The sequence below is a fragment of the Acipenser ruthenus genome, chromosome 1 (genome assembly GCF_902713425.1).
Source record: "Acipenser ruthenus chromosome 1, fAciRut3.2 maternal haplotype, whole genome shotgun sequence".
NCBI lineage: Eukaryota > Metazoa > Chordata > Actinopteri > Acipenseriformes > Acipenseridae > Acipenser > Acipenser ruthenus.
Genome location: NC_081189.1, coordinates 28853591 through 28881173, shown reverse-complemented (window position 1 = coordinate 28881173; position 27583 = coordinate 28853591). Strand labels below are relative to the sequence as shown.

The following is a 27583-nucleotide window of genomic DNA, read 5'->3' as shown; positions in this document are numbered from 1 at the left end:
AGTATATGCTTGTTAACATAGGGTGCACTTCAAGGAAATACACACAAGGAGAATCACATGTTGGTCACAACACAGGTTTTATATTTATTCGGTAAAGTGGATGAATAGTAACAAGATCAGGATTGTCATTTTTTATTACAATATGGTTTATCTCAAAAGTTCTATGCTGAAAACAATATATTCAAATAAGAATAAATAATATGTTCATAAATAAGTGCACATACTCCATAGTCTGTTACAAAAACCCACACCAGTCTGTTTGCAACATAAGCCCCCTGTTGTATTAAACAGCATCAAAATAACCTACATTACAACATGTACCAGACCATAAGGATCAATGTGGAGAATATATAAATGCAATCATGGATGTTTGCAATTTCTATGGTCAGCAGTTGCTTTTAAATCAAATATGAACTGTTCCTGACAGCCTTAAAGAATGAATTTGCTTAATTTGACATGGTGGGTCATTGCAACAGCATAGTTATTACTTCCAGAATGGAAAAGGATTTGAAGGGAGGTTTGATGTAAATCCACATGCAGCCAAAATGTTACATCCAGACAGTGGTGTCCATAGGTACTGGCCGCAATTTAATTTTCGTTTTCATGTAGTATGCAATAAATCTGAATTTGAGGTAATGTTGCCAATACAACAATTGCAGAGGACTGAAATATGCACCACTATACAATCCATTCTAATTAAAGAAATGTTCTAACAAATAGGAGAAGCATCCAATTGGTTATTGACAGGAAAGAAGCCAGTGGGCTACACAGTTTCTAAAAGCATGGATTTATTTAACCTACAGTAGGATTAGATAGATTTTAAAATGAAAATAGATGTTTGCTAAAACATGTGTTTCTTTCAAAACTGCACATTTAAGACCTACATAATAAATGGATGTCCTTGGTGAAGAACATTTATGGAACAATTTTATTAGCTACAATTACTCTTACTTCCTATCACTTAAGTGGCAATATGTAAATTGAGCCTTTTTTCAGGCCATATTTTGGCCAACTTTGTTGCTGGCTACTTCTGCAATTACAGTATGCAACTTTTTCCCCCAAAGGTAGTCATTAGTTTGCCCTACATCTTGGCAGTTCTGTAAGTTGATACAGCGGTTGGTTAAATAGGTTTGCTTGGTCATTTGTTAAATTAAAACTACTTTTAAAATGTCACTAGGGCCTTTTTTATATATTGATTAGAGGAAAGTTAAAAATCCAGGCCAGTGTCACATATCGCTTCCTGAACTAAAGAAAAATGCCTACTGGTTCCAGTCAGTTACATGTTCCTGTAGAACCCACATCCAACCAACCGTTCTACATTGGTAGTACCATTGGTTCACTTATGGGGCACATAAGTGATGATTAGTCAGGAACTCTTGCAATTTAAAACAATTTTAAATAGAGCATAAAAACTGTTGACCTAAGCATGTATCACAGTACTTTTGACTTGCTTGGTTTTGGCGCTCTTCCTTGCAGAGGCAGAGGGGTCAGTTCGACTTGTGAAGCTGAAAATGATGTGACGTTTGGGGAGGTGGAGGTAAATTCAATAGCAATGGTTCCCAGCGGGGTAATAATGTCTCCATGTTCTATGTCAGACAACAAATAAACATTAAACAAACATTGTCAGTGTTTTTATGGCTTTTTATGGTACAAACCAACCGTCACTTTGCCAAAAAAAAATCCCTATTAAAACTTAGAAAGCATTTTACCAAATATTCAGGCAATAAACTTATTTTGATGCCTCATAAATTATACTTTTTATTGATTCATGTGCCTGTGAATAAATGTGCCTGTTCTCTCTTTAGTAAGTGAAGCCATATTTTCCTAAAGTTTTTTTCCCCCAGCTATAAGTTAGTTTTACAGGATTTACTTTCACTCAGACACCATTGGCATAAGTTTCCAGACCATGCAGGTGCCAGGTTAAGAAAACCAGCTAATCTTTGAAAACACTACTTGGTGAGGCTCAGCTCTTTGGCATATGAAGGGTTGGCATGTACCTTGTCAAATTCCTGACAAGCACCACACATCATCACATAAAGATTATTAGTCCCATTTCCCTATTAAACGTAGAAGGCAAGATTTTCTTCAGCATTATTGCTCAGAGATTGTCAGCTTACCTATTAAAGAACTGCTTCATTGACACTTCAATACAAAAAGCGGGCATTCCAGGTTTCCCAGGTTGCTTAGAACACATCAATGTGATCTGGCAACAAATTCAATCAGCAAAAAAGGAGAGGAAGGAGCTCCATGTGACATTCCTGGATTTGGCTAATGCATATGGTTCAGTGCCACATGAACTACTTTGGGCAGCATTTGATTTTTTCAGTGTACCGATGACAATAACAAATTTAGTGAAAGCCTATTTTGGAGATTTGCAATTCAGTTTTTCAACTTCAGAATTCAGCACTACATGGCAATGCCTAGAGGTTGGAATAATGGCAGGATGCACCATTTCTCCACTGGCTTTTACCATGGCAATGGAAGTAATCATTAGGGCATCAAAATGGGTAGTAGGAGGAGAGCGCTTGGCTTCTGGAATGCGACTACCACCAATTCGAGCATACATGGATGACATGACAACCATGACTACAACAGTAGCCTGCACTAATCGATTATTGGGCAAATTAACCAATAACATTGAATGGGCACGAATGCAATTCAAGCCCACTAAATCAAGGAGCATCTCTATAATTAAAGGCAAAGTAGTAGATAAAACATTCTTCATTAATGGTGAGGCAATACCAACAGTGTCTGAGAAGCCAGTGAAGACCATCTCTTGGGAGATGGTACGACGGGGATTTAAAGGACACAGTTCGTGTGGGAGAAGTTAGACAACAAGCAGTGGAAGGGTTGAAGAGCATAGACAGCTGCGCTCTACCAGGTAAACTAAAACTCTGGTGCTTTCAGTTTGGTCTACTGCCGAGGTTGCTGTGGCCACTGACTGTGTACGAGGTTTCTTTGACGACAGTAGAGAAGCTGGAAGCTTTAATCAGTTCATACATCAGGAAATGGTTGGGAGTTCCACGCTGCCTCAGCAGAGTGGGACTTTATGGTAAAGGAATACTGCAGCTACCAATCTCTGCTCTAACCGAGGAGTTTAAGTGCGCCAAGGTCAGACTGGAAATGACATTAATAGAGTCACGCGATAAATGCGTAAGGGAGGCAGCACCTGTGTTGAAAACTGGAAGAAAGTGGGCGGCAAAGAAAGCTGTGGAAGATGCAAAGGCTGCCCTTCGAATTGGTGATATCATGGGGCAAGTTCAGCATGGAAGAGGGGGTCTTGGTTTCAGTTCAACTCCTCCTACATGGCACAAGGCGGCCCCAGCTCAAAGAAGGAAGCTGGTAGTCAACGAGGTGCAAAAGCAGGAGGAGAGGATGAGGTGTATAAAGGCCATTTCCCAGGCCAAACAGGGAGAATGGATGAGATGGGAGAGTGTGGAACAACGCAAGATTGGTTGGCAAGACCTATGGTCAATGGAACAGAGCAGGATCAGTTTCCTCATCAGGTCAACATATGATGTTCTCCCATCACCACAGAACCTAAACCTCTGGGTAGGAGAGGATCCCTCATGTCCTTTGTGTTCATCACCTGCAACATTAAGGCACATTTTGACAGGATGTAAGGTGGCTCTTAGCCAAGGACGGTTTACTTGGCGCCATGACCAGGTGCTGCGATGTTTGGCCTTAGCATTGGAAGACAAGCGTAACATGACCAATAAGTTGCCACCTGTTCCATCAAAACATTACACACAAAAGACAACATTCCTCCGCCCAGGAGAGCAACCACCAAGAAAAGGTGTTAAAACCAATCCTCGCCCAGGACAACTGGAAGTTGCTAGAGACTGGAATATGCTGGCAGATGTTGGTCAACGGCTTATTTTTCCACCTGAGATTGCCACCACTAACCTTCGACCAGATATTGTCTTGTGGTCTGGATCAGCACGCCTTGTTCACCTGGTAGAGTTAACAGTGCCATGGGAGGATGCTGTAGATGAGGCGTATGAGAGGAAGAAACTGCGGTATGCTCAACTAGCCACTGAAGCGGAACAGCGAGGATGGAGAGTTCGGGTTTACCCAGTGGAAGTGGGTTGTCGAGGATTTGTGGCACACTCTACAACCCGGTTTCTCAGAGACGTCGGATTCAGTGGCCAAGAGTTGCGTCGCACAGTGAAGAACTTATCTGAAGCAGCAGAGAGGAGCAGCAACTGGCTGTGGTTGAGACGGAAAGATTCTGGCTGGGGACAGGTAAGTAAGCTGGGCTGAGTTGAGTGGGGGACGGAGGGGGGTGATGCTGGGACGCCAGAATCACCGTCGAGCCCTCTTGAGGTGTCGTGGGCTAGTCGACGAAACACTGAGGATGGAAGGTGCCCACTTGAAAACCCCAGAGATGTACCCTACTTAGCTCAATCCAGACGGTTGTCATGCTGATGCGCTGGGGAGGCCGCACTTTGGTTGATCCCCGGAGCCAGCATCGCAGCCGTTGTGTGTGCTGATGCGCCAGGGAGGCAAAATAAGCTGATCCCTGGAGCCAGCATTACACTTCAGCCATTAACACCAGACAGAAGGATATCTACATCATCATATGGAAGGAAACGTAAATGGATGGAGACGCATATGGATCACATTAGTTTACTGTAAAGCTACGTCTTAGTTGGTGCTTATCTTGGCGAGAGCCGAGTTCAAATCAGCATGAAGTTTTAACATCTACTCTCGTGTAATGGAAATCATGTTTCTGGCATCTCAAACATAATTGGGGGTGGAGGTTAAAAATAATCCAATTTTACGATGTCAAGGTTTAAGGAAAATAAGAAATATTTTAAATCTGGCACTAAATACATAACTTCTTCTGAATAGTGAATGCAATCTGGCATGATGACAATTGACACTTTTGGCATTGATCACTATAAAGCATAATATCTGCTTATTGTCCTTTACAACCAGGTACTGCATACTTTAACCATGTTTTTAGTTAGTTGTTATTACTGTTGGATTAAAGAATGCCTCCACAGCATAGAATGATATCCAATGATTCTGGAACATGAAACACTGCTACAGTAGTGTATAATTCATTTTGTCGAGCACAGAGGTGGTCTTGTCTTGTGGTGTGGGGACATTTTTGTGGTAAGACTGGTGATTTCAGTAGCAGTGGGATGGTCAGGGAGAGCTTTTTCAGTGAAAACAATTATAGTATCAACAACATAAAATGTAGTGCTTGTCATTCATTTCTCTGCTGATTTCCCAAACCACATGTGTGGCTGGCTTTTAACTTGGCTGAAGGTATGATATTCTCATTCAAATGACAAACTACACCCTCTAACTGAATGTGGATAAGTCTTATCTTTACTCAGTTATCCAAGCATTCAACAATGCAAAGCTTTTGAAATAAAATATTCTATGATAAAGTAATTTATATATATGGCAAAGCCCCTTCGTGTCTGGTTAGGTCCGGGACTTTGCCATTGTTTTATGTGGGTGCGCCAATAAACAAGTCCTAGTCACCAAGTATATTTTAAATAAAACAAAAACCAAACAAACAAAAACCTAACTCCCACTGGCGCACTAACTAAACAGGGACAGGCTAAACCTGTTTACCCCAAACGCAAAACTATACCACACAGGTATTGTTTGCAGTCCTCATCATGCGGCTCCTTCTGTCTACAGGGTTTCCCTTCCTTTTATGCAGGGTGTGCACAGGTATTTCAATTAGCTAATAATTTACCCCTTAGCTAATTCAACAACTACCCCAATTACCTTCCCAAGATGGCTACATCTTGCAGCCGCCCTCACCAAGATGGAGTAGATGTCTCCCAACCCCCAGGGTCCTAACGCCTCCAATTTCAGGTCGGGAACATCTACTCTACCCCCCTACCCTTGGCTGTCCTGCATATTACTGACAGTGTTGAACATTATTTTTTTTAATTTTTTGTTGTTTGTTTGTTTAACGTATGGTGAAAAACTTAACAGGTATATAAAAAGGCTATGTCTTCATTATTATTTTTAAAATTATTATTTAGAGAACAGATTTTGCAGTAAAATGGTCTCGACTCAATGTACTGAATATACAATAAAAACGCCAGAGAATATAACTGCTTAGTTTAACCTATTGCGTATTTTAATTAAAAAAAAAAAAAAATGCATCCCCTTTGCTGTTGACCCATTAATAACTTATGTGATCGTCAAAATATTTAACTGTACTTAAGCTAAAAGATTAGCATTTTAATAGTACGGTAAATTAAAAAGCTCAAAAATCACACAAACCGGTATTATTATTATTACTAGATACGATTAGCTTATAGGACACCATTACACAGCCTGGCACAGGGACCTGTGTCACAGGGCGCTGACGTCGGCACGACAGGAGAAACAGAGGTCTCCGCACTCAACCTGCAGCTACGGGGGCAACGTTCAAAATACAGCTTTGCTAACTCTAGGACTGTAGAATGAGCTGACAAGCGCTGCCTGCATGACACAGAATATTGAATACAGTCGCATAAAGGTATTTAGAGAGTCCGATTATTGTTTATTGCAATTCCACATTGTGATTGAGAATAAACTGTAGACAGAACTGACGGACAAGTCATATTTAACCGGCTTCGGATTGCTTTCACAGTCCCATGGAAGAGACTGATCTAAGGTTTTGTAGGTGTTGGTACGGTTAACAGTAGTTTTGCTCTTACGAAGCAGTTTTCCCAGGAATTAGGGATTTCTTTCCCCGAATGATATGGAGGAAGCGGACGGCGCAGGCCCTGCGAACAATGAGCCGCATGAAGAGGCGGACAAAAGAGGGCAGAGCTGCAGTGACAGAGGGGATACAGGCGGCTTCGGGATGAAAATCGACAGCGCTGCTCTAAGAGGTCTGAAAGAAGGCCCCGACACTTCTGGATGTGGGGATCGGACTCTAACGAATTTGGCCCGGATTAACATCACAATTTTGCCCGTGGATTTAAAGCCGATCAATCTTGCAGCGTTGACCGATGAGACTGGAAATAGTAGCTCCACAGATTTAAATGCTGATGTTGAAAAGCAACATTTTTTGCCTTTAACAAACACCGAGGAGCAACAAGCAGTGATGGACACTGCTGCAGGTGGAAATAAAACTGATTTGAAAAATAAAGATCCCGATACTCTACGGGATACACTACACCAATCACGTAAATTGTGTTTTAAAAGTAAAGGTCTTACTAGATCTTTTCAGCATAATGCTAGCATAGATCATTTATCAGTTTCTCCTCAAACAAACTGTGATGGTCAACACAACGTTTTAAACACACTATCTGAGCATCATAACTCTGTAAGCAAGACCACTGAGGATGCGGGTTTCTTGACAAGCTGTCATGTTCTGGATGGGCTCGACGTATCACAGGCTTCCTTCACTAAGAAAAACAATAACACATGCTACTCTTGTATCACTGCTAGTAAACCGGGCACGCTATCTGCCAGCAGTGCCGACATGACCATGGTTAACGCTACCGATATAATCCAAAATTGTGAATATCGCGCTGAATTATTCAGAGTTGGGGATTACAAAGAGAACACTAACAATGTGAAAAGGGTGGGTTTGGATAGAGTTTCCTCACAGGAGTCGGCATGCGAAGAATCTCAAATAGGACCCACATTACCGGGAGAGGCACATAGTACCGAATGTAATTTGAACGCGGAGGTTATCATTAATGGTACAAAGGCAGTATCCGTGGAAGATGCCATTTCCGAGCCTAGGACAGAGTCGAGCAACAGCTTGAACGTGGAAGAAGAGATGGTTGAAATTTCGGAGGATAGCCAGTCTTTGCTAGAGATTTTTCATGCAAGCAGTGGAGCTGTTAACGCCCAGGACGACCTAAACTATGAGCTGCAGCAGGGTTATCGGATTCTGAATGGATTTCTTTTAGAAAAACACCGGAGTTTAACGACTCCTTTCATGAACCCCGTTAGTAAAAAGGACTTTGGGGATTATACCAGTCGCATCCAGGAACCAATGTGGTTTAGGAGAATGGAGCAAAAGTTTGTCAACAGGGAATACGAGACCATCACAGACTTCGTGGGTGATTTCAGGTTGATGCTGGAAAACTGTTACAGGTATCACGGGGTCGACCACTGGCTTTCAAAGCAAGCACAGAAATTGGAAATGATGCTGGAGCAGAAGCTTACCTTGCTGTCAAGGTAAGTTAGTCATTATCACTATTATCAATTTACACATACAAAATACTTTAGTATTTAGGACACTGCTATGCAGGTTGATGAAAGGTGCAGTTAAACAAAATTGGTTTGTTTACGACCTGTAAAGTTACTCCAAAGCCAAACTACAGAAACGAAGAATTATATTCTGCATCTGAGTTAATTGGTGATTTAATACCCCTGGTTTGCATTAGGCTGTATTCTGTAAGTTAACTCTTTTTAGCGACCACATACCAGAGTTCTCTCAACTCTGTATGAAGGAATGTTTTACAATAAACACATCGTTAATCCCGCTCTAAAACAGATGAAAAAGGTTAATGAACTGCAAACTTGATTGAATTAATCCAATGTTTGTTTGTTTTGTTTTTTTTTTTTAAACAATCCTTAAAGTTTTGTGAATAAGGACCATTGTTTTAACAAAAATGCAAGCATCTAATTCGAGGGTGGGTAATTTTAATTGCATAAACAGGAATTAGATTAAGAATAAAGAAAAATTGCATATTGTAGTTTTCTATTGCTGAGGTACTGAACACTACTTGAAATATTTTCAGGGGCAGAAAATGTATCCATGCATATTTTTGTAATAAAGGCATAATATGCACAGCTGCAGTATACACAATCAGCATTTTTAACACTAATATTGTAGGTAATGTCTACATTGGCCATAACTAAACAGGAATGTAAAGAAGATATCCCCTTTTGCAGCTTGAGCTATTCCAGTTTTTTTATGGCTCACAGACCTCTTTTGAAAACAACCCATAAACCATAATTATGTCTTTTTTTCCCTCTCAAGTCAGATAATGCACTATATAAATAGGGTATTTATTTATTATTTATTTATTTATTTATTTATTTATAAATCCACCGCCCCAATCAAAATCCCAGTTTTAATCTGTGGTGTTGGGTTTGTCACCGATGTTTGTTTTTCCTTCAAGGCCTCTGAGGGGGAAGACAACACTAGCCATGACATCAAAAGGCCGCTATGGATCAGAAGACGAGAAGGGATTGGTGAGCACATCCACCAGGAGGCGCACCACTCCCCGGAACCTGGGAGCCATAGCGACGGGGGCCAGCGAGTCCATCATGGTGCAGGCCTTGAGGTTGGAAGAGCAGCAGAGGGCCAAGGACGAGAGGAGGTTGGACCTTACTTTTCACTCCCAAGAAGCTGGCACAGCCTAAGTTATATAATATCTAACAGCTGACAGAAGTGTATTCAAGGCATGCTAAGTCCAGTTGAGTCAAAGTTGTTTTTTTTTCCATATGGAACATTTATATGAACACTTAGAGCAGGGTAGAGAAAAAAAAAAAAAATCCTCCCATCCTAGCCACTCCAGATCCAATAAAGCGCCTTCCAGGTGCTGAACTACTGTAGTTCATTCTTTCATTAAACCTGGAGTGGACTGGCCCTCCAGGACTGGAATTGACCCTCCCTGACTTAGAGGGACTTGGGGCCCAATTCAAATAACTGTAAGATGGGTTTTAAGAAAATAGCTACAACACAGTGCATGTAGATCCATTTTTGATTTGTTATTAATAATGTGTTTGAGTCAAAGTAAAAATGGCCACACAATCTGCTTATGAGTTTATAGTTTATTAAAAGGCCCATTGAATGAGGTATTTTATTCTGTACTAATGATTTTACTTAAGGTACATCACTACCAATAACTTCATCACAGTTTACACTCGATAAAAAAAAATAAAAAATCAATATGGTTTTTCGGGACTTGCATGCATGAGTACAAATGATGGGGGTTAAAAAGTACTGCATTGGTAATTACACAATACAAATTTGCATACAAGTTTGTTCTTTTGTGTATTGTATTAAAATGGTGTATCTGGTTTGAATGGAAACATTGTATTTCAACTACAGTATGTCTAATTATTATCTGAGACACAGTCCTCTCTATTCATCAGTGTTGGTTCCAAAATTGTACACTAAGGATTGCTGTGACATCATTTCATTAAAAAAGCTGCTGTTTTTTGCAATTCCAAAAATCGTTTCTACCACACATTAGGCCAATTTATATACATTGACTGCAACAATTGAAAACTGCAAGGGATTCAATACATGTTTTAGGAGTAAATAAGGGACGTTTTTACAGTCGGAGTGAACACTGCCTCTGACCTCTTCTAAAACAGTCGCTCAGTTCACATCCTGGTATTTTGTAAAGGTGTATGACCAGGTTGCAACTATTGTTAGTTATAACATGAATTACATATTTACATATCAATTAATATTACGTGAGAGTAAACCACTTTCACATAACTGTTACTTAGCTTCTGAACCAGTAAAATATGATTTGTCTTATTTGTGTGCTGGAATTAATTATAGATAATGCACTGTTGAAGATTACATAACAATAAACAATAAAAATAACAATAGAACACAGATATGAGAAAGGATATGTGTTTGTTTTATTGAAAAATATGCTACAGGTTGTCTATAACAATTTTCAACATCAGGGTTTGCTCAGTAAAATGAGCAAAGTACTACGTTCTTTGAAAATGTGCTAAAAAAAAAAAAAACAGTGTTTGTGGTTTTAACAGTTTAACTTCAAACCCTATTTTTAAGTTCGGTGGGTGGGAAAATTGAGTGCTTCTCAAGTAAATCGATTGTTTGATGCACTGGGAGGTGATACGGTAACCCTTAACTGTGCTTAATCTATAAAATCACCTGAGACCCTTTACTGCAGAAGGAGGTATTTCACAGCCTCTCTACAACAGTAAGATCCCAATGTTCAAATTGAAAATATTTTATAGTATTGAGACCATAGACATTGGAAATGGTAACACGGTTTAAAATTTCACTATGTTTCGCTGCACTGGTTGATTGGCGTTTCTACAGGGTCCTAGTGGAGACTACTATACTGACTAGTGATTTATACAAATACAAATAAATTATTGAAGTACAGGTTTTAGTACTGCTGCAATGTAGTTAAAAAAAGAGGGTAAATTACGCCTCTGCATGTTGGCATTTTCATTAAAGTTCCTATTCCCCGGTTTTGAAAATTACTATTCTGACTTCCTTTCCATATTCCCCTATTCTAACTTCCATGTGGTTTATGTAATATTACTGTTTAAAACCCCACAACCCTGCTATTTAAAATACTAAAAATAATAATGATTTCAAACTACTGATCGAATAACTCTCTAACAAAAGCACATTTCCCGAAAATATAAATAATAAAGTTATTACAAACTTGTTACAGCAGGAAACATTTTATAGGAAACCGTAGAACTGAAATGGGCTTTAAAGCAATATCAATTTAATATGTAAAACAAAAAATTATAAACCACACAGGGCTGTATAACTTAATGGCAAATATTTTTCACTGTAAATTGAAATAATGTTTCTATTATATTTCAGTGTTGTCTCTTGAGTTACAACAAATGTTCCTAAATACTGAAAAACAGTAAAAGCTAAATTGTAGAATTTCTTTTTATGTCCACCTTTTAAAGCCATCTATTTTCACCATGTGAATTATCAAACACACAAAATACTCTAAAAGCATAAATAAACACGTGAAATGTACTGGACAGAGCGATCTTCAGCAGAAATATTCTATCTTTGATGCAGCTGGTGTCTTTTTTAGTTGAAGACATTTTAAAGAATGCGTGCAGCTCTATGCAGTGTGTTCAATCATTTACCAAAAGCAAACTAACTAAACTGGCTGCCAAGGCAAACGTTTGCTGCATTTATTTTAAGTGATGCAAATATATAAATATATGTGTGTGTTATGGTAAAAGTCTGTATATTGGCACATTTTAAGATTTACTGGTAAATGTTCCAATGGTTCTTTGAGCTTATTTGTCCAGAGGGAGCATCACTTGTGACACTTCCTATTTCTCTCCTAGGCAGCGAGAACAGGAGCGCAAGGAGACAGAGGAGGCAACGGCCAAGGAGCTGGAGGAGTGGGAGCGTAGTCTGCTGGCTCAGGCATATCCGCAGCCCATGGATGCCCTATGGGAAGTGCCAGCTATTGGCCACTTCCTCTGCCTGGCCCAGCAGGCCCTCAAGCTGCCTGAGATTATCTTCTACGAGCTGGAGCGCTTCCTCCTTCTGCCACGTTGCAGTGTCTTCCTGGCCAAGGTCATGACCTCCCTGCTGAGCCATCCACAGCAGAGGCCCACCCTACACCGACGGCCGGCCCTGTCCTACCGCAGCTGGGAGGCGGCACTGCGGCAGAGTGTGCAGCGGTGGTATGTAGCGGTGGGGCAGGCAGAGGACCAGCGTGCCTGCGCTGAGCAGCTGGGACTCTGCCCTCAGTTCTTCCGGGTGTTAGGAGAGGTCAGCCCCCTGGAGGAGAAGCCCTTCCACTTGCTGCCCTTCTACCAGCGGGTGTGGCTGCTTAAGGGCCTGTGTGACTGGGTGTACGAGACTCAGAAGGAGGTGCAGGATGCCGTGCTGAGCCAGCCAATCCATGAGTGCCGGGAGTCCATCCTGGGCTATGATGGCCAGGAGAACGCCTACATCCATTTCCCGCACTTCTGCGGAGCGGACCTTCGCATCTACTGCCAGAGCCCCTCAGCCTCCCCAGAATTCCCGCTGCCTATTCGTGTCAAGAGGCTACAGAGTGAGCATACCAGACAGGAACAGCAAGCTGTCTTTGGGGGCCCGTCCCCTGAATCAAATGTCAAACGGAATAAGCGCATGGTTCAGGAAGATCCCGGCTGTGGTAGTGATAGTGGAAAAGGAGGGGAAAATGATACCAGACAGAACCACTTGGGTCACACTGGTGTCACGCAAACTAGAGAGGTAACAGATAAGCAATACGGTGGCAGCTCAGAGGGAGAGGGATGTGGGAATGGAGTATCTGAAGGTGTCAGAAGGATAATAACTGAATGGGGTGACAGAAAAGGCTCTGCTTCTGATGAGGGTAGTCTTTCAGGTGACAGGGACACTATTTTCACAGGAGAGGATTCTCTTAAGAGGATTAAAATGGAGGGTGGTGATATTACAGCAATAAAGGAGGAAAGGGGATGCAATATGAGCCCTAAAAGGGAAGGTTCTGTGAAAGCTCAAGTACCTGATTCCAATCTCTGTACTAAATGGGGAGTAGCAGTAGGAGAGGCTGAAAGAAACTGTGAAGCAAAGTGCAGGGAATCGCTTCCTCCTTGTTGGGAAAACCAGGAGAAACCCTCAAGTCCTGGGAAGATTGTGGGCTTCGGGGCACCCCTGAGCCCAGGGGAAATACGCATCCAGGACAATGGGATACCCCCCTCAACCCATGGGCCCTGCCGAGCATGTGGAACTCTCCCAGCCAATGAGAGCCATGAAAACAAGCCCCACAGCTGTCCAGCTCCTTCAGCCATGAAGCGGGCATCTCCCGAGCACTCTGCACCAGAGAGCCAGACAGAAGGCAAGGCGGGCCGAATGCGGACAAAGAAGAAGAAGAAAAAGAAAAAGAAAGTCAAGGAGGCGGTGAGTAATGAAGGGAAAGCAAGACCAGGACGGCTGCGGCAGAACCTGGCCCAGTGTTCTAGGCCTGACCTCCAGCAGACAGTTGTTGCTAAGAAGGCGAAACACAAGAAACACAAGTCAGGTGAGCACACGTCTCATTGGGTGAAACTAGAGCCAAACTCCAAATTAATCGTGTCTAAGCAGAGGGACTCCAATTTCAAATTTAAGTTTAAAAATAAAAAATCAGACATTGTAATGAGATTGACAGGACAGTTTTCTTTCTGCAGTTAAGGGCTGCCTTATATTTTGTCATTCTTCTACTGTGTGCTATAAATTAAAAAAAAAAGATATTCACTATCATTTCCTGTAAAATATTGCAAAAGAGAACTATAAATTACTGTAATACTCAAATAAGCATATTACATTGCACCTGTTCTCTGTTGAATGAAATTACAGCCTAGCTACGTTTTAAATGAATATCACATATCTTAAATTGCAGCACTTGTAATAACAGTACTTTTGACATCATTAGGAAAGAAATCTGAGTCCAAGAAGACTACTGTGAAGAAAAGAAAGCCTTGCCTTCAGCTCCCCTTCGAGCCCGGGTTTCAGGTATGCTCAGTCTTATGGTATAAGTGCAGCGATTCACTGGTCTGTGCAATTCACCGGTATAGACTCTAAAAGTTTAATTTAATCAATACACTATCAGTGATATCGGTACAAAACAATATGAATACAAGCTAGCATAACAAAAAGCAGTATCTGCGCCTGTTTTTGCAGGGGCAGATACTGCTTATGTCACTGAAGTGCGCTCATTGTAAGAATTAAAAGTCCCCTTTGGAACCTATTAGCAGCAACTACAGTTATAATTTCACTGAGTGTGTAGAATGTCCCAATCAGAATGTCATTGACAAAGCATTCTAAACATTTAGACCACAGCATGTTCTATAAAAACAGATTAAGTATGTTAATATCATGTTTTGTCTGTTTTTTAATTGGATTTAAAGATTTCTAGTGTACGTTTATAAGTGGATGGTGGCTGCCTCTAGTCAAACTGAGAGTGTGCAAGAAATACACACCAAACTTAATTAGAATTAGCCATTGATCACTTATAAACATACATTACTAGAAAGCATTCAATCTAACAAAATAAAAAACAGACAAAACAGTGCCAGATATGTGGTGGGGGGGGGGGGGGGGGGGGGCTTTATGCTGCTTCCATAGAAGTCAGGTACAGAACTCAGGCATTTCCCTGTAAATAATAATTGCAATTGTAAAATGCACAACATATTAGTTATTTATAAATTCATTTTACAGGAAGTGGCTACTTTATTAATAAGCACATCATTTGGCAGTGCTATGCAAGAGCTGGACCAGGTGGTTTTCAGTACCAAGAGCAGAAGTAGTTATTTGGCTCTAAATTGGATTGAAGCAAATCAACTTTTAATATGGGGCATGATAGTGGGTGCTTGAGTAGTTGTTGCATATGTGTCTCAGTCTGCATCTTCAAAGCTATAAAGTATATACTAAAATGTTAATATATTGAGAAAGTAAGTAGCATAGTGGATAAATGATATTTGCTTCTGGGTTTGAATCTGGCTCTGGTGAAAAAAAAGGTAGACACTGACTGGACAGCAGCCAACATCACAAAGCCACTACACTTCAACGTAATGGAAGTACACATTTTACTTTGTCATGAAACTGATTGCTCTGGTGTTGTATTTAAATTCGTGAAGGGGGCTGTATGTTATTAGCATAATTGTTACACATCATTTGCTTATTTTTTGTATATATTTTTTTGTTGTTAACAGCTAGTTTGCACGAATGTTGAGGAACTCCGGGCGCTAATCCGCAAAACTGAGGAAGAACTGAAGGAGTTCGAGAATATGCGGAAGAAATCTGTAAGTAAGGCAACATGTTGCCTCTAAAGCCTCAGTTAAATGACTTAGACCTTGTTAACCTGGCTCAGGTTAAACAAGTTGGTGTTCTCTCAACCCAGTTTGAAGACCCAGAACTGAATGGCTGAGGTTTTCAGGTGAGGATTGATTTGAACTCTTGGAGCTATGAGGAAATTATTGCCATTGTTCCCTACCTTTTTATAAACAGAAACACGGGGGTACTACTACAAAATTCTAACAAAGAAGTTACAATAAGTACCGGTAATTCATTTTTTTTTACTTTAGAGTTTACTATAATTTCTATTATCTTTTTGGTTTCACCATTTAACTTTTTTATATGCCAGATGTTTAGTGTAAATTTAGAAAACTGGAAAATGCATTTTTTAATTACTACTTATTAAACTCTAAACCATATTGTAGTATAGAAGTATTCTTTTGCAATCTCTGTTTCATACTTAGCAGGAGGTACCACAGCTAAATAACAATTAATAAATCATGAGCATCTTTGTTAATAGTAGCAAAGGGAGGCTGGGGGTGGTTAAGTATGACGTCAAAGCAACCCTTCCACCCCTTGTAGTGTTTCTTTGAGGGCTGAGACACTCTAGCTGAGCAGTGTGAGGAAGCTCACACTGCTGCTGATGTGTGGGTTAGAAGTTTATACTGATCTTTTAAAAAAGGGCAGAAAAGGAAACACTACGACTGCAGTGTTAGACAATTTGCACTCCACATGCTTTATTGTTGCATCTGAGGCCTCAGAAAGGGAATGGAGAAAAGAGGCCTTTTCGTTTACAGTGAGCCCCCATGTTACCCTGACAAGAACATATGATGTTTTGTAGGGGAAATGGTACTTCAGGAGGCAGGCTGTGAAGGAATTACACTGCACACTGGTGAGACTGCTTAATGAGCTGTTGCCGTGGGAACCAAAGCTGATAAAGGCCTTCCAAAGAAACAGGTAAATGGGGCCTGTGGTTTTGAAATATACACTGTGGGCAGGTTGTGTTGCATGTTAGCTATTATGATCTTTAATTAAAGTACTGTTTCCATTCTGAATTTAGGCTACAGGGTAGGTTTGGCTTATGTAGATTAATATTTATTTTAGTTTTTTAGTATTTGGATACTTAAAGGAAGACAAATTAGAGACTGTTAGCAAAACCGTTAAATAGAGAAGTATGGGCTGGAAATAAACTAGAATAAATGGTTACTTTTAGTATTTTTTTTTACCCAACTAACATCATTGTTATGGAGCATGTATATGAAAAAAAAAAAACATTTAAGTATGTATTTATGAAAATATGAATGTGTTCAATTTGCAATGTAAAAATACCAATAGAATATTTTATGCTGAATATATAAAATCCTACTCTCAACGCCCTCTAGCAGCCTCTTACCAAATTTGACCTGACTCAGTAATTTCAACCTATTTTTATTATTAATTTATTTGGCCTTTATCCAAGGCGACTTACAGGCATTACTATTTGATAACCCCCATAAGTTTTGACACCATTCCCCGGCATTGACTAATTTATGGCTGGCAGGTACAGGTGTCTAGAGCCCCTTTCACACTGGCACGCCTACCCAGGTCCTGGCTACCCGGGTCACAATCCTGTATAGTGTGAAATCGCATTCCTGGGTTGTACCCGGGTCCCAACGACCCACCTCAGGATGTGGGTCTACACGCTTTGACCCGTGTTGAGCGAGACAAAATGCTTGACAGCCGTTCGTGAGTCGACGCAATAACAGACAGGCATTCCTGCTTGCAGGTTTCACTTCAACATTTGGGCCGACGGTTCAACCCAGAGACACTTGGATGGAAGCATCTGTAACAAGCTGCTTCCAGGGCATTGATGCGTGCATTGTTTACTTGCGTCTGTCACCCAGGTCAACACTGCTTTTGATAAAGCAGTGTGAAATCACGTAGCCGGCCCGCATGACACAGGGTTCTGCTGGGTAGGTTCTGACCCGGCTAGATCATGCCAGTGTGAAAGGGGCTTTAGTCTAAATAAATAGATAGAAAGCAGGTAATTAATGTGAAAGCAGGTAATAAATAGTGATTGGGTTCAGACAATTTAATACACCTGAAATCGGACCAAATTAATTAATGATTTAAATACTGGTTACATCATGTATTAAGACATTTGAAATTTTGAAATAGTCAGAATGAGGGGAAAAAAGTAAATTCTACATATCACAGCCAATACTACCTGCAGACATATAATAATCTCTATCAATTATCAGAATGAGATATTGTGTCTTGCATGCAAGCATGCGCACAGGAAACAAGACAACCCTATTTCTTCATTTAAACCACCAGGATGCTTAGTTTTTAAGATGAAAAAATCAATTTAGACTGACATTGTAAGTCTTTGTTTACAGACCTATGGTATTCTTTCAATAGCACAACATATCAGGGCTAAAATTTTACAAAGTTGTATTAAACACCATTTTAATGCAATTAACTTTTTAATTCACAGTATTCTTCTTACATTATTTAGTAATTTAGCAGATGCTTTTATTATTAATTTATTTCTTGGCAGACGCCCTTATCCAGGGCGACTTACAATTGTTACAACATATCACATTATACGTTATTTCACATTATACAGATATCACATTATTTTTACATACAATTACCCATTTATACAGTTGGGTTTTTACTGGAGCAATCTAGATAAAGTACCTTGCTCAAGGGTACAACAGCAGTGTCCCACACTGGGGATTGAACCCAGTGTGGAGCCTTAACCACTACTCCACACTGCTGTCCCATTATTTTTACATACAATTACCCATTTATACAGTTGGGTTTTTACTGGAGCAATCTAGATAAAGTACCTTGCTCAAGGGTACAACAGCAGTGTCCCACACTGGGGATTGAACCCAGTGTGGAGCCTTAACCACTACTCCACACTGCTGTCCCAAAGCGACTTACAGACTAGGGGGTGAACAATGGTCAACAACTACTGCTGCAGTCACTTACAATAGGATCGTGGTTTTACGTCTCATTCGAAGGACGGAGCACAAGGAGGTTAACTGACTTGCTCAGGATCACACACAGTGAGCCAGTCAGTGGCTGAGCTTGGATTGAACCCAGAACATCCTGGTACAAAGCCCCTTTCTCTAACCACTGGACCGCATTGTGTGACATCTGAAATATTAGCATACCCCCTCTAAAATTACCATAAAATGACACCCACATGTGTGGCACTAGAAGTTTGTTGTAAACCAATGTCAGTTAAAAAAGGACAGGGTCAAGTGAATTTTTTTCAGGAATAACAGTGCTACTATCACAGTGTGCTATGCTATCATCTTAATTTATTTCTTGTACCAGTTTAAAAGCATATGAAATATGTAATCCGCTTATATGCATTAGAAAATTGTAGTTTAAATAAAGTTCTACCAACCTCTGGAAGCTTTATAATGAACGGTCCCAAAATCAGACTTACCGTGCTCCTTACAGTGCTACTTAAAACATCTGTGCATTCTGGTACCATCAAAAACAAGTTAAAATCTACAATTTGTATACCTACATGAATTGGACAATACATTATTTATCAACTTTTACAGTTTTGCTGAAGATTTTATGATTGAGTGTTTTGGAGTTATGGATAAAACATCATTGTAGTTATCATTTTTCAATTCCTAAGACCTCAAAGGACTAGACTGTTATTTTATCATGCAATACTACCTTATTCCACTAGATGGTGCACTTTTACTTTACGTAATAATTACATATAGGACTAGTTTTTAAAGATGCAGTATGTGATATTCAAACATTGTCAATCGCCTCCCTCACCGCAGAAATTCCCCACAACAGCTTAGGAGAATGGAAGGTCAATGTGCATACTCGGATCCCACGGCCAAGCCAATTGCCCGTTTATACCCAGGAGCTTGAGAGCAGATGTCAGCAGACTGTGGGCCCCTGAAAATTCCTGACAATGTTGCCTCCCTAACTCGAGGGCCAGAGCCAATGTGGCACTCTGTGGAATCCCTAGTGAAGAACAGCAGATTATAGGCTGTGTTTATATCAGATATATCGTACTGTATATTGAAAGTATTACTGGTCCCTCTTTTATTGTGCAGAGTATCATTGGGTTATTTAAGTTAATTAAGGATATGCAGATATTTCAAATCAAATTGAATTGACAGCAATTCTTTTATGCATCTCTTCTTGATCCAACTGGTGATGAATATTTTCCTTCTAGTATGCATGTGCAGTGTGCTTATGTCACACAATTCATTTTAGTTCATTTTTACAAACCATTCAGTTTCTTTTACAGAATGCCACTGATGATACTTTGAATCTTGACCGGCACATTTCTTGTGTTCTGATTTATTGGCATTGGCTTACAATTAAGATATTATTCCAGGGTTTTGGTTCAAACTACCTATCTGATCAACTAGTTCATTACATCCCCAGACATTAACAAGGTCATCTAAAGCTGGATCTCTGGTTTCACCGGTGTCCAAGCTTGTTTCTCATATAATTAAACTGAGATCCCCGCTAAAGCAAAATAGACACTAGGATATTGGGCTGGATTTGAACTTGGAACTTGGCACCTGTTCCTATTTGCATGTTTTAAAAGAAGTATCATATCTTATTTCAGAGCTCGACTGAAGAAAGACTTTGACGATTTTAAAAGGCATCCTGACCATGACAACTTTGTTCGAGAGGTCTGGACTGGGGAAGAGGGGGATGGAAATTTGGGCAAGGATACTTCTTCCACAGAGACCAACAGACCATTTGATGGTGCTGAAAAACAGGAAGTCTTAAAGAAAGAGTTAAAAGGAATGGGTGAGTTATTCATACAGGCGGGTGAGTTTGGGAACAAAGCTTTTCAGAGTACGTGGTAGAAAGTTAGACAAAACCAAGGTCCAAAACAGTATGGAAAAGGTGTTCTATCAAACGTTTCTAAAAGTGTCAGAATTACCGGAATGGCCATCTGTTAGCAGCTGCTAACTCTGGTTTGTATTTAATGTGCATCTGTTTACATTGCATAATATTTCATGTATATGTAGTGATATATTTATACTTACACAATTTAGTTTATTTCCAGCAATGAAATAATGTTTTACTGCATCATGCTTTGACCCTTAAGCAGCTTCTCAATTTAAGATTAGTATTTTAGATTTAGCAGAGTGTCTAATTTTCATGACTCGGACTGCAAAACTAGTTCATGTTTGTCGCCTGAGGCACTCTGAGTTATTCTGGTGATGTTCTGGTGGCAGAAATCTGCTTTCAAAAAATGTCTCGAAACAAATAATTCATTAAGGACATTCTCCTGAATAAAACAATACACTGCACAGCGTATTTTATTGTAGGATGCCATAATAAAATTGTATGTTTTCAGTTACAAAGTTAAAATAAACAAAAAAAAATCATAAAAGTGATTTGCTCCAATCCACTCTAATCATGCTAGAAAGTTAGAAACCAGTAGTTTTGGAGTTCCACCCCTGTGCATGTTCATCAAATCTGCCCCGTTTTAAGAGTCTGACGTCTCTACAAACAGGAGCACGGAATTAATTGTTTTCTGATTTTTTTTAAATACAGCCGGATAGAGTAATAAAAAGATTTTTTTTTAAATAATTGGACATGACTGTTCAAAGATCTGCAGTATTCTGTTTCCTTTATAGTGATTTTATGTTTCATTTATGGGTATAGAAATATACAAAAGGCCACGCAATATTTTAAAAATTGACAAAAAAAATATTTTGAATGTAATAGCAGGAGATTAAAATAAAGTGAAATATGCTCTTCGTAGAACTTTTAAGTAGAAAAAAATTGGTTCATATGATTAAATCCAATATACTCTCCTTAAACTGCATCCGCTGTATGAGCTGTGCTGGTGTATATATACATCATTCCTCCTTTTTCCAAGACTCCCATAAAGTTGACTTATGGACCAGATTTTACAGTATGTAATGAAGCATCCCTGTGAAGAGAGCATATGTACTTGTCAGTCTGCATCTTATATTTCAACTGCTCATCTGTCTGCAGTTAGAAAACTCACATTTTTAGTTTCTGATGAATACAGGTTTTTTAGATCTGCCTTCTTTTTTTATTTTATTATATTTTTTCATTTTTAACATTTCTGTGTTTCAGAGGACTCCAGGCAGCAAGGCTTGGAACTTCCTGCGTGCAGGAACCGACTGTTGAGAAGTGTGTGCCAAGAAGGTTTAAAGCTGCAGCCTAAGAATCCCAAACGCAGGCAGAGCAGTAGCACAGATGATGAATTAACACCCAAAAAGAGAACCAAACTCGGCACAAATGAGGATCATGTTGCAGCATTAGCAGAAACCCCATTAAGCAACTTGAAACCAGCAACGGAGCCTCCAGCTACAGAAACTTTCAAGGTTTTACCTGTTTTCACAAAGGGGGATAAGCCCATCCAAGCCTTGCTAGCAAAGAATGTCGGCAACAAAGTGACCTTAATCAGTCAGCTGCCAGTCACAAGTAGCCAGACATCAAATAAGGTGGCTGTTGTGCCTCGGGAAAAAACCTTAACAGCTGGCCAAGCCCCAGCCAAGAACCCCCTGCAGATGCTTTACAAGATGCCAGACAACTCCTGTGTGCCTTTTGACCTGCTCGGTGATAGGGACAGTGGCTCAGTAAAGATTGCAATGCAGCCTGTCCTAGACCAGAAGACTGGAGAGAAGGTCTTGCAGAAAGTGGTCATTCTGCCCAGGAACCTCCTTCTCCATCACAAACATCTGGAGATGGAAACCAAGCAGAACCAGCCTTCCACAACTCCTAAAAAAGCCAGTCCTGGCTCTTTTTTCGATTCCTTTGGTACAGTTCAGCTTGATGATCTGAGCAAGATCCCTGTGCAGCAAGTGGCGCCATTGAGTGAGGTGCCACGGACCGAGCCAGCAGGAATTTCTCCAAAACCAAACTACCTGGGTGCCTCCTCTTCCAAATTTGCCCCGGGCCAGTCTTCAGCCCAGACGCCAAGTTCCAGCAGAGCTGTGACTGCCAGTGTGAGTGCTGCAGAGACCAGCAAATCGTCCGACTCCATGCAGGAACTCAAGACAGTGTGCATCCGAGACTCTCAGTCTATCCTTGTTACCACTAGAGGAGGGAACACTGGGATAGTCAAGGTGCAGACCAACCCTGACCACAGCACACCTGGCTCCTTACCTCCCAGCCCAATCTTTACTTTCCCACCTGGATTCAAAGCCTTTTTGGTGTCCAAGTCTGCCACCTCCTCTGCGACTGCTTCAGCAACAACTTGTTCAGCAACTACGTCACCAGGGTCAACACATTTTGCGGGATCCTCCATTTCTAGCTTATCCCAGCTACCTTCCATTCCCTTCACTCGGGCCATGGGGAACAGTGTCTGTCAAACCCAACCCCAAAAGAATATGGGCTCTGGGCAAGTAACTCTAAGCAAAAGCACAATGTCCTCTGCCACATTGGCAACCACAACCCAAGCATTGTCTGGCACTCTGCATAGTGTTATCAATATGGCGGCAGGCTCTGTGGGAGCAGTGTCTACAGAAAGCTTTGGGAAAACTAGTATGGTGGTCACCCAGGCTCCACTGGCACAGTATGCCACCAAGCTTCTAACCAAACGGGCTCTACCTCAGTCCGAGGCCAGTTCGGCAGACAGAGCACCCATACAGAAAGTTATCCTTGTCACATCTCCTTCTATTGTTACCCCTTGTGGCTCAGCATCCAAGTTCAGCCCTCCTGCTCTTGCTGCTCCTTTCCACACCCAGAAATTGATGTTTATTAGCCCAACTTCTGCTACTGCAACCCAATCCTTGATTGGTGCTCCAAAAACTCCAGAGAAGGTCACTGCCATGGACTCTTCCACGAACCTCCATGCTGCCGTGCCCACTTTTTCTCAGATAAGAGATGTGAAGATCGGCCTTAACATAGGCCAAGCCATTGTTAATGCTGCTGCCAACAACTTGCAGAAGGTACAGGCGATCAACTTGGTGCCCAGTTTGGCTGCTAGGATAACTGAGGATCCCCCCAATCATGGAAGGCAGACCAATATCTCAGCTCCAGGAGCAGACGCAGGTGTTAGGACAGCTGTAAGTTCAACCACAGCAAATGCTACCCCCAATGATTTTTCTTCTTCAGTGAACCCAGGCCCAATCAATAACAGAAAAACAGTGTCTGTCTCAACTGTGAAAGCTGGGCATTTGGCATCTTCAGTCCTTGTAGCAGCTTCCCCTCAGCAGTGTGTCTCATCTGTATCTTCACCAGTTCCAACAATGGGAAGCCCAAAAGCTGTACAGGGCAGAAGCAGTCATCTAAAGACTTCTCCGGTCCCTTATACAAGCAGTCTGCCTCAGAAAGATGTGACAGATGGAAACATCCAGTTACTGAGGACCTCAGTCTCAAGTCAAGCTGTTGGCCACCCAATATCCCTTGCCACACTGTGCACAGCATCTTTTCCAGTGTGTGCCATCTCTACGCCCTTTTCTCAAAGCCAGTCCCAAGTGCCCCGAAACGTATCCAAACCCACTCAGATATTCAATACTCCCGTTCCAGCTCCCAGAGCTGTGGCTCAGTCGACTACTGTTAATCTCTTAAGTGAATCCTCAGTGCAGCAGAAGATTGTAATCAATACCAGCACACCCCTGGCTCCTGGAACCCAAATTATGATAAATAACAGTAGGTTAATTGTCCCTCCTCAAGGCCTTGGGCCTGGCAGTCATGTACTCCTTATTTCTAGTCCAGGCATGTCACCCACTGGTAGTGTCACTGGTGGGCCACTGAACCAGAAGGCTATCCCTGTACCCAGTGGGCAAGTATGCTTAACTGGAAATCAGAACCCAAGAAGTTTACCTACTACTTCTGCACAGACCTCAAATGCTCTTAACAAATCACAGCCTCCCTCAACAGTGAAATTGACTTTGCACAGTGCAAAGACACATGCTCTGCCCTTGGCAACAGCTTCATCTAATCTCGTCATGGCTGTTGGGAAGCCACTTACTTTGCCCATTGGAATAAACCCTTTGCCAACAGGGAATGCTATATCTGCAGCACAGGTTTCTCACTTAATGGCAGCTAAAAAAATAGCCACTCCAGCCACACAACAAAGTCTGAGAGAAAGAGCTCAAACTGTGACAACTTTGGCAGAAGGGAAAGGCTTGCCCATTGCTGCAGTGCAAGCAGTTGGTAACTTTATTAAAGGGCCAGTTATAGCAACAGCACCATCTGTAGCAAGCTCTGTCAACAGCACAAAGACAGCCCTTGCACATGGAACATTGGCAAATATGATTACCAAGGCACAGCTTTCACCATTAACACCAACATTGCAACCAATTGGGGTTTCTAGACCACAGACTTTACCCACAGCAACAGTGCCCCCAATAGGTAGTACAATTTCTAGGATACAGACATTACCGATAGCAACTGTACCACCAATAGGGAGCGCAATTACTCAGACACAGGCTTCCCCGATAGCATCAGTAACACCATCGGACCATCCCGTTATTATGGCACCTGCTCAGCCTCTCACAGCTACAACTCTAAACCCAATAAGAACGCCAGTGCCATTTACAAATCCAGCGATAATGTTAAGCAAGCAGTTGCAGCCTGCGAGCTGCCTTTCACTTCTAACCAACAGCTCCTCCAGCAAATTAATAGTCAGTCCAGAAGGAGCCATTTTAAATGCCATCAGTACTCCTGTTCCCAGCTTCGTGAAGCTGTCCAAGCCAGTGGCCACTGTGGTGGTGACTCCAAGTTCCAGCGCAGGGAGGATGCTTCCTGTCTTCAAGGTAGAGGATCCCAGTCCTCATTCAGGAGACCCCGATAAATCAGGCTTAACATGAGAGGCCAATTACTGAGAGGAGGCAGGAGAAAATCAGTACACACTTCTTGTATTTTGACTCAATATGAGATCTGGGCAGCAACAAATGGAACGGTTTCTTTCTGGTAAGGACCGCAAGCCGACCATGATACTAGATATAGACAGACCTGGTCTGCACTTCTTCTTACCCTGACAAAGTTTTTCAAAGAAATACGGTAGCTTTTACATTCATTCACTATATACAGTACTGTAAGCATAGTGCAGTTCATTCTTACAGGTAGCTGATTTCAAATTGATCTGTGAATAATATTTTCTGTTTCTTTTTGGACTGACACGGACTGACTGTCTTCATTTGTTTTGTTTTCTTTGTCCTGCTTTTTTTAGGAAGCCCCACTTTCTAAAGCACTTAAGGAAGATATTACATTAATTAAAGCTGCCAGTTTGTATGTAAGGGTTATTTTAAGGTTTAGGGTGCACAGAATGCTCACTAGAACAAGCACTGGACTATATAGTCATTTTGGCTGCCTCTCCAACTGAGAATACATATTGACATACCTAATGTGTCATTGCAAATAAACCCCATGTGTGCATGGGGGAAAAGAAAGCAAAACCTTCATACTGGAGAATGAATAAATAACAAATGTAGCACAGTGCATTATTGGCACACTTGTGTATGTGACCTCCGCTACATTCTCATTCATTCACTGTCTGATATTCATCTACCGGTTTATGTTCACAAATCCACTAGCCCAAGTTCATCATCTGATAACTACACTATATTGTGTACATCTCTTACTTTTCACCCTATTTTGCCCAGTTTTGCAGTGTGGCCAGGTATACACATTGACAGTGAAAGATCATTGATGAAATCCTGATACCAACCTTAGTTTTGGTACATGTAAGTCATATACAAGTTTGTAGAAACAGGTGACTGAGGAATTGTGCACAAACACATAAGAGGTATTTTTGTTCTGCATTTATAAAGCATTGAAAGAGCGTGTTTCTTGTGAGTTCATATTCTAATTTGAATGGTTGGTTTTCACCTAATTTTCATTTTTAAATGAACACAAGGAAGAAAACAGTCGTATTTGCATTTAAGGTTTAAAAAAAGATTGGTAGAGAATAAATATTGAAACAGTATATCTGAACTGGTTAGAATTATTGCAAATGTCAAACATTTTATCATTTGTAGTCTCATCAGAGTAGCAGTTGGCAGAGGCTTGTTATAGAAAAGCCCAAAGCTGTTCTCGAACCTGCCAATCCTACAAGAATTCCTTTTGAAAGCAGAAGCAAGACATTTATTCCCAGTTCTGTAGTTTGGTTTATTAGGCATTTTAGTACTCATAATAATAATGATTATCTTGGTTTCTTCCAAGCAGTTTGATCATAGTAGGTGATTGATCGTGGAGGGTACAAATCTGGAGAGTAATGACTTGTACTGTGTATAAAACAATATCAACAGTTCCTGTATGTTCTTGCACATATTTAAATGCTGTGGCTGTGCTTGTAATGAGACAACTATGAATACAAATAAATCAAGAAAGGATCAACTTAGTGGTAATTTATTCCCTACCATAAAGAAGAATTCCTTAGTGTAATCTAAACTAAAATAATATAGTACCATTGGTTGCATCTTTTACATTGAGTGTTCTCTACATCAATATTGGGGGTGGGGGGGGGGGGGGGGGGCTATGACAATATAGTACGTCGGTACATCAGAGGTTCTTTTTACACTGAATGATCAGAATATGTATAAACCCTAGTTGGTTATAGTGCAGCCAAATAAATATAAACAGGACTGCTCTTTTCAATAGAGAATGAGTAACCGTATTGGGTTGCCTGTTGTAAGTATTAAAAATAACAGGATATAAAGTTCCTGGCAGCATTGTATATTTTGAACTGTTATAGTGAACAAAGTAGTGAAAGCTTTTAAAGCCTGTTCATCACTTTTGGCCATTTTGTATTTGCACATTGAGCAGTGATTTAATCATTGCCTTTAAACATTTTCTTTATGTTCTCCATAATTTATACTAAAGATTTAGTACATAAAGATTTCTTCTGTGTTCCATTTTGTGTTTCTTTAAAAAATACGGTATTTGTAAATGATTGGAACACAGCTAGGAGATGTAAAAGTTGTAAATAATTGTTTTAACTCACCAGGTTCAAAATATGTATGGATTTTTTAAGGTTATATTTATGGTTTCTGTTTACATAATGTATAGATTTCTAAATATTTTACTAGTTATTTTGGACCATTGCAATCTTTAGAAAGAAATGCAGAATACTCTGAATGTAATAAAAAGAACATGCTTTGTAAAAATGAGACTTGTTGTTTTTGTCAAAGGCTGTAC

General features: G+C 40.6%; 1 protein-coding gene across 1 annotated transcript; it reads left to right on the top strand.

The window, feature by feature from the left end:
* Nucleotides 1–6123: 6123 nt before the first annotated feature.
* On the top strand, nucleotides 6124–26908 carry LOC117968144 (uncharacterized protein KIAA2026-like). The gene is made up of 8 exons (XM_034915703.2): nucleotides 6124–8157; nucleotides 9108–9308; nucleotides 12028–13715; nucleotides 14106–14185; nucleotides 15385–15474; nucleotides 16308–16423; nucleotides 20073–20260; nucleotides 21569–26908. The coding sequence occupies exons 1-8, from the start codon at nucleotides 6722–6724 to the stop codon at nucleotides 25252–25254; spliced, it is 7485 nt and encodes a 2494-aa protein (XP_034771594.2). The 5' UTR covers nucleotides 6124–6721; the 3' UTR covers nucleotides 25255–26908.
* The last annotated feature ends 675 nt before the right edge of the window (nucleotides 26909–27583 follow it).

Bases quoted from the DNA above. Each gene is read 5' to 3' on its own strand.
- LOC117968144 (XM_034915703.2), top strand. From the start codon at position 6,722: ATGGAGGAAGCGGACGGCGCAGGCCCTGCGAACAATGAGCCGCATGAA. The intron at 13,716-14,105 runs GTGAGCACACGT...TGACATCATTAG, and splicing joins ACACAAGAAACACAAGTCAG to GAAAGAAATCTGAGTCCAAG. The intron at 15,475-16,307 runs GTAAGTAAGGCA...GATGTTTTGTAG, and splicing joins AGAATATGCGGAAGAAATCT to GGGAAATGGTACTTCAGGAG.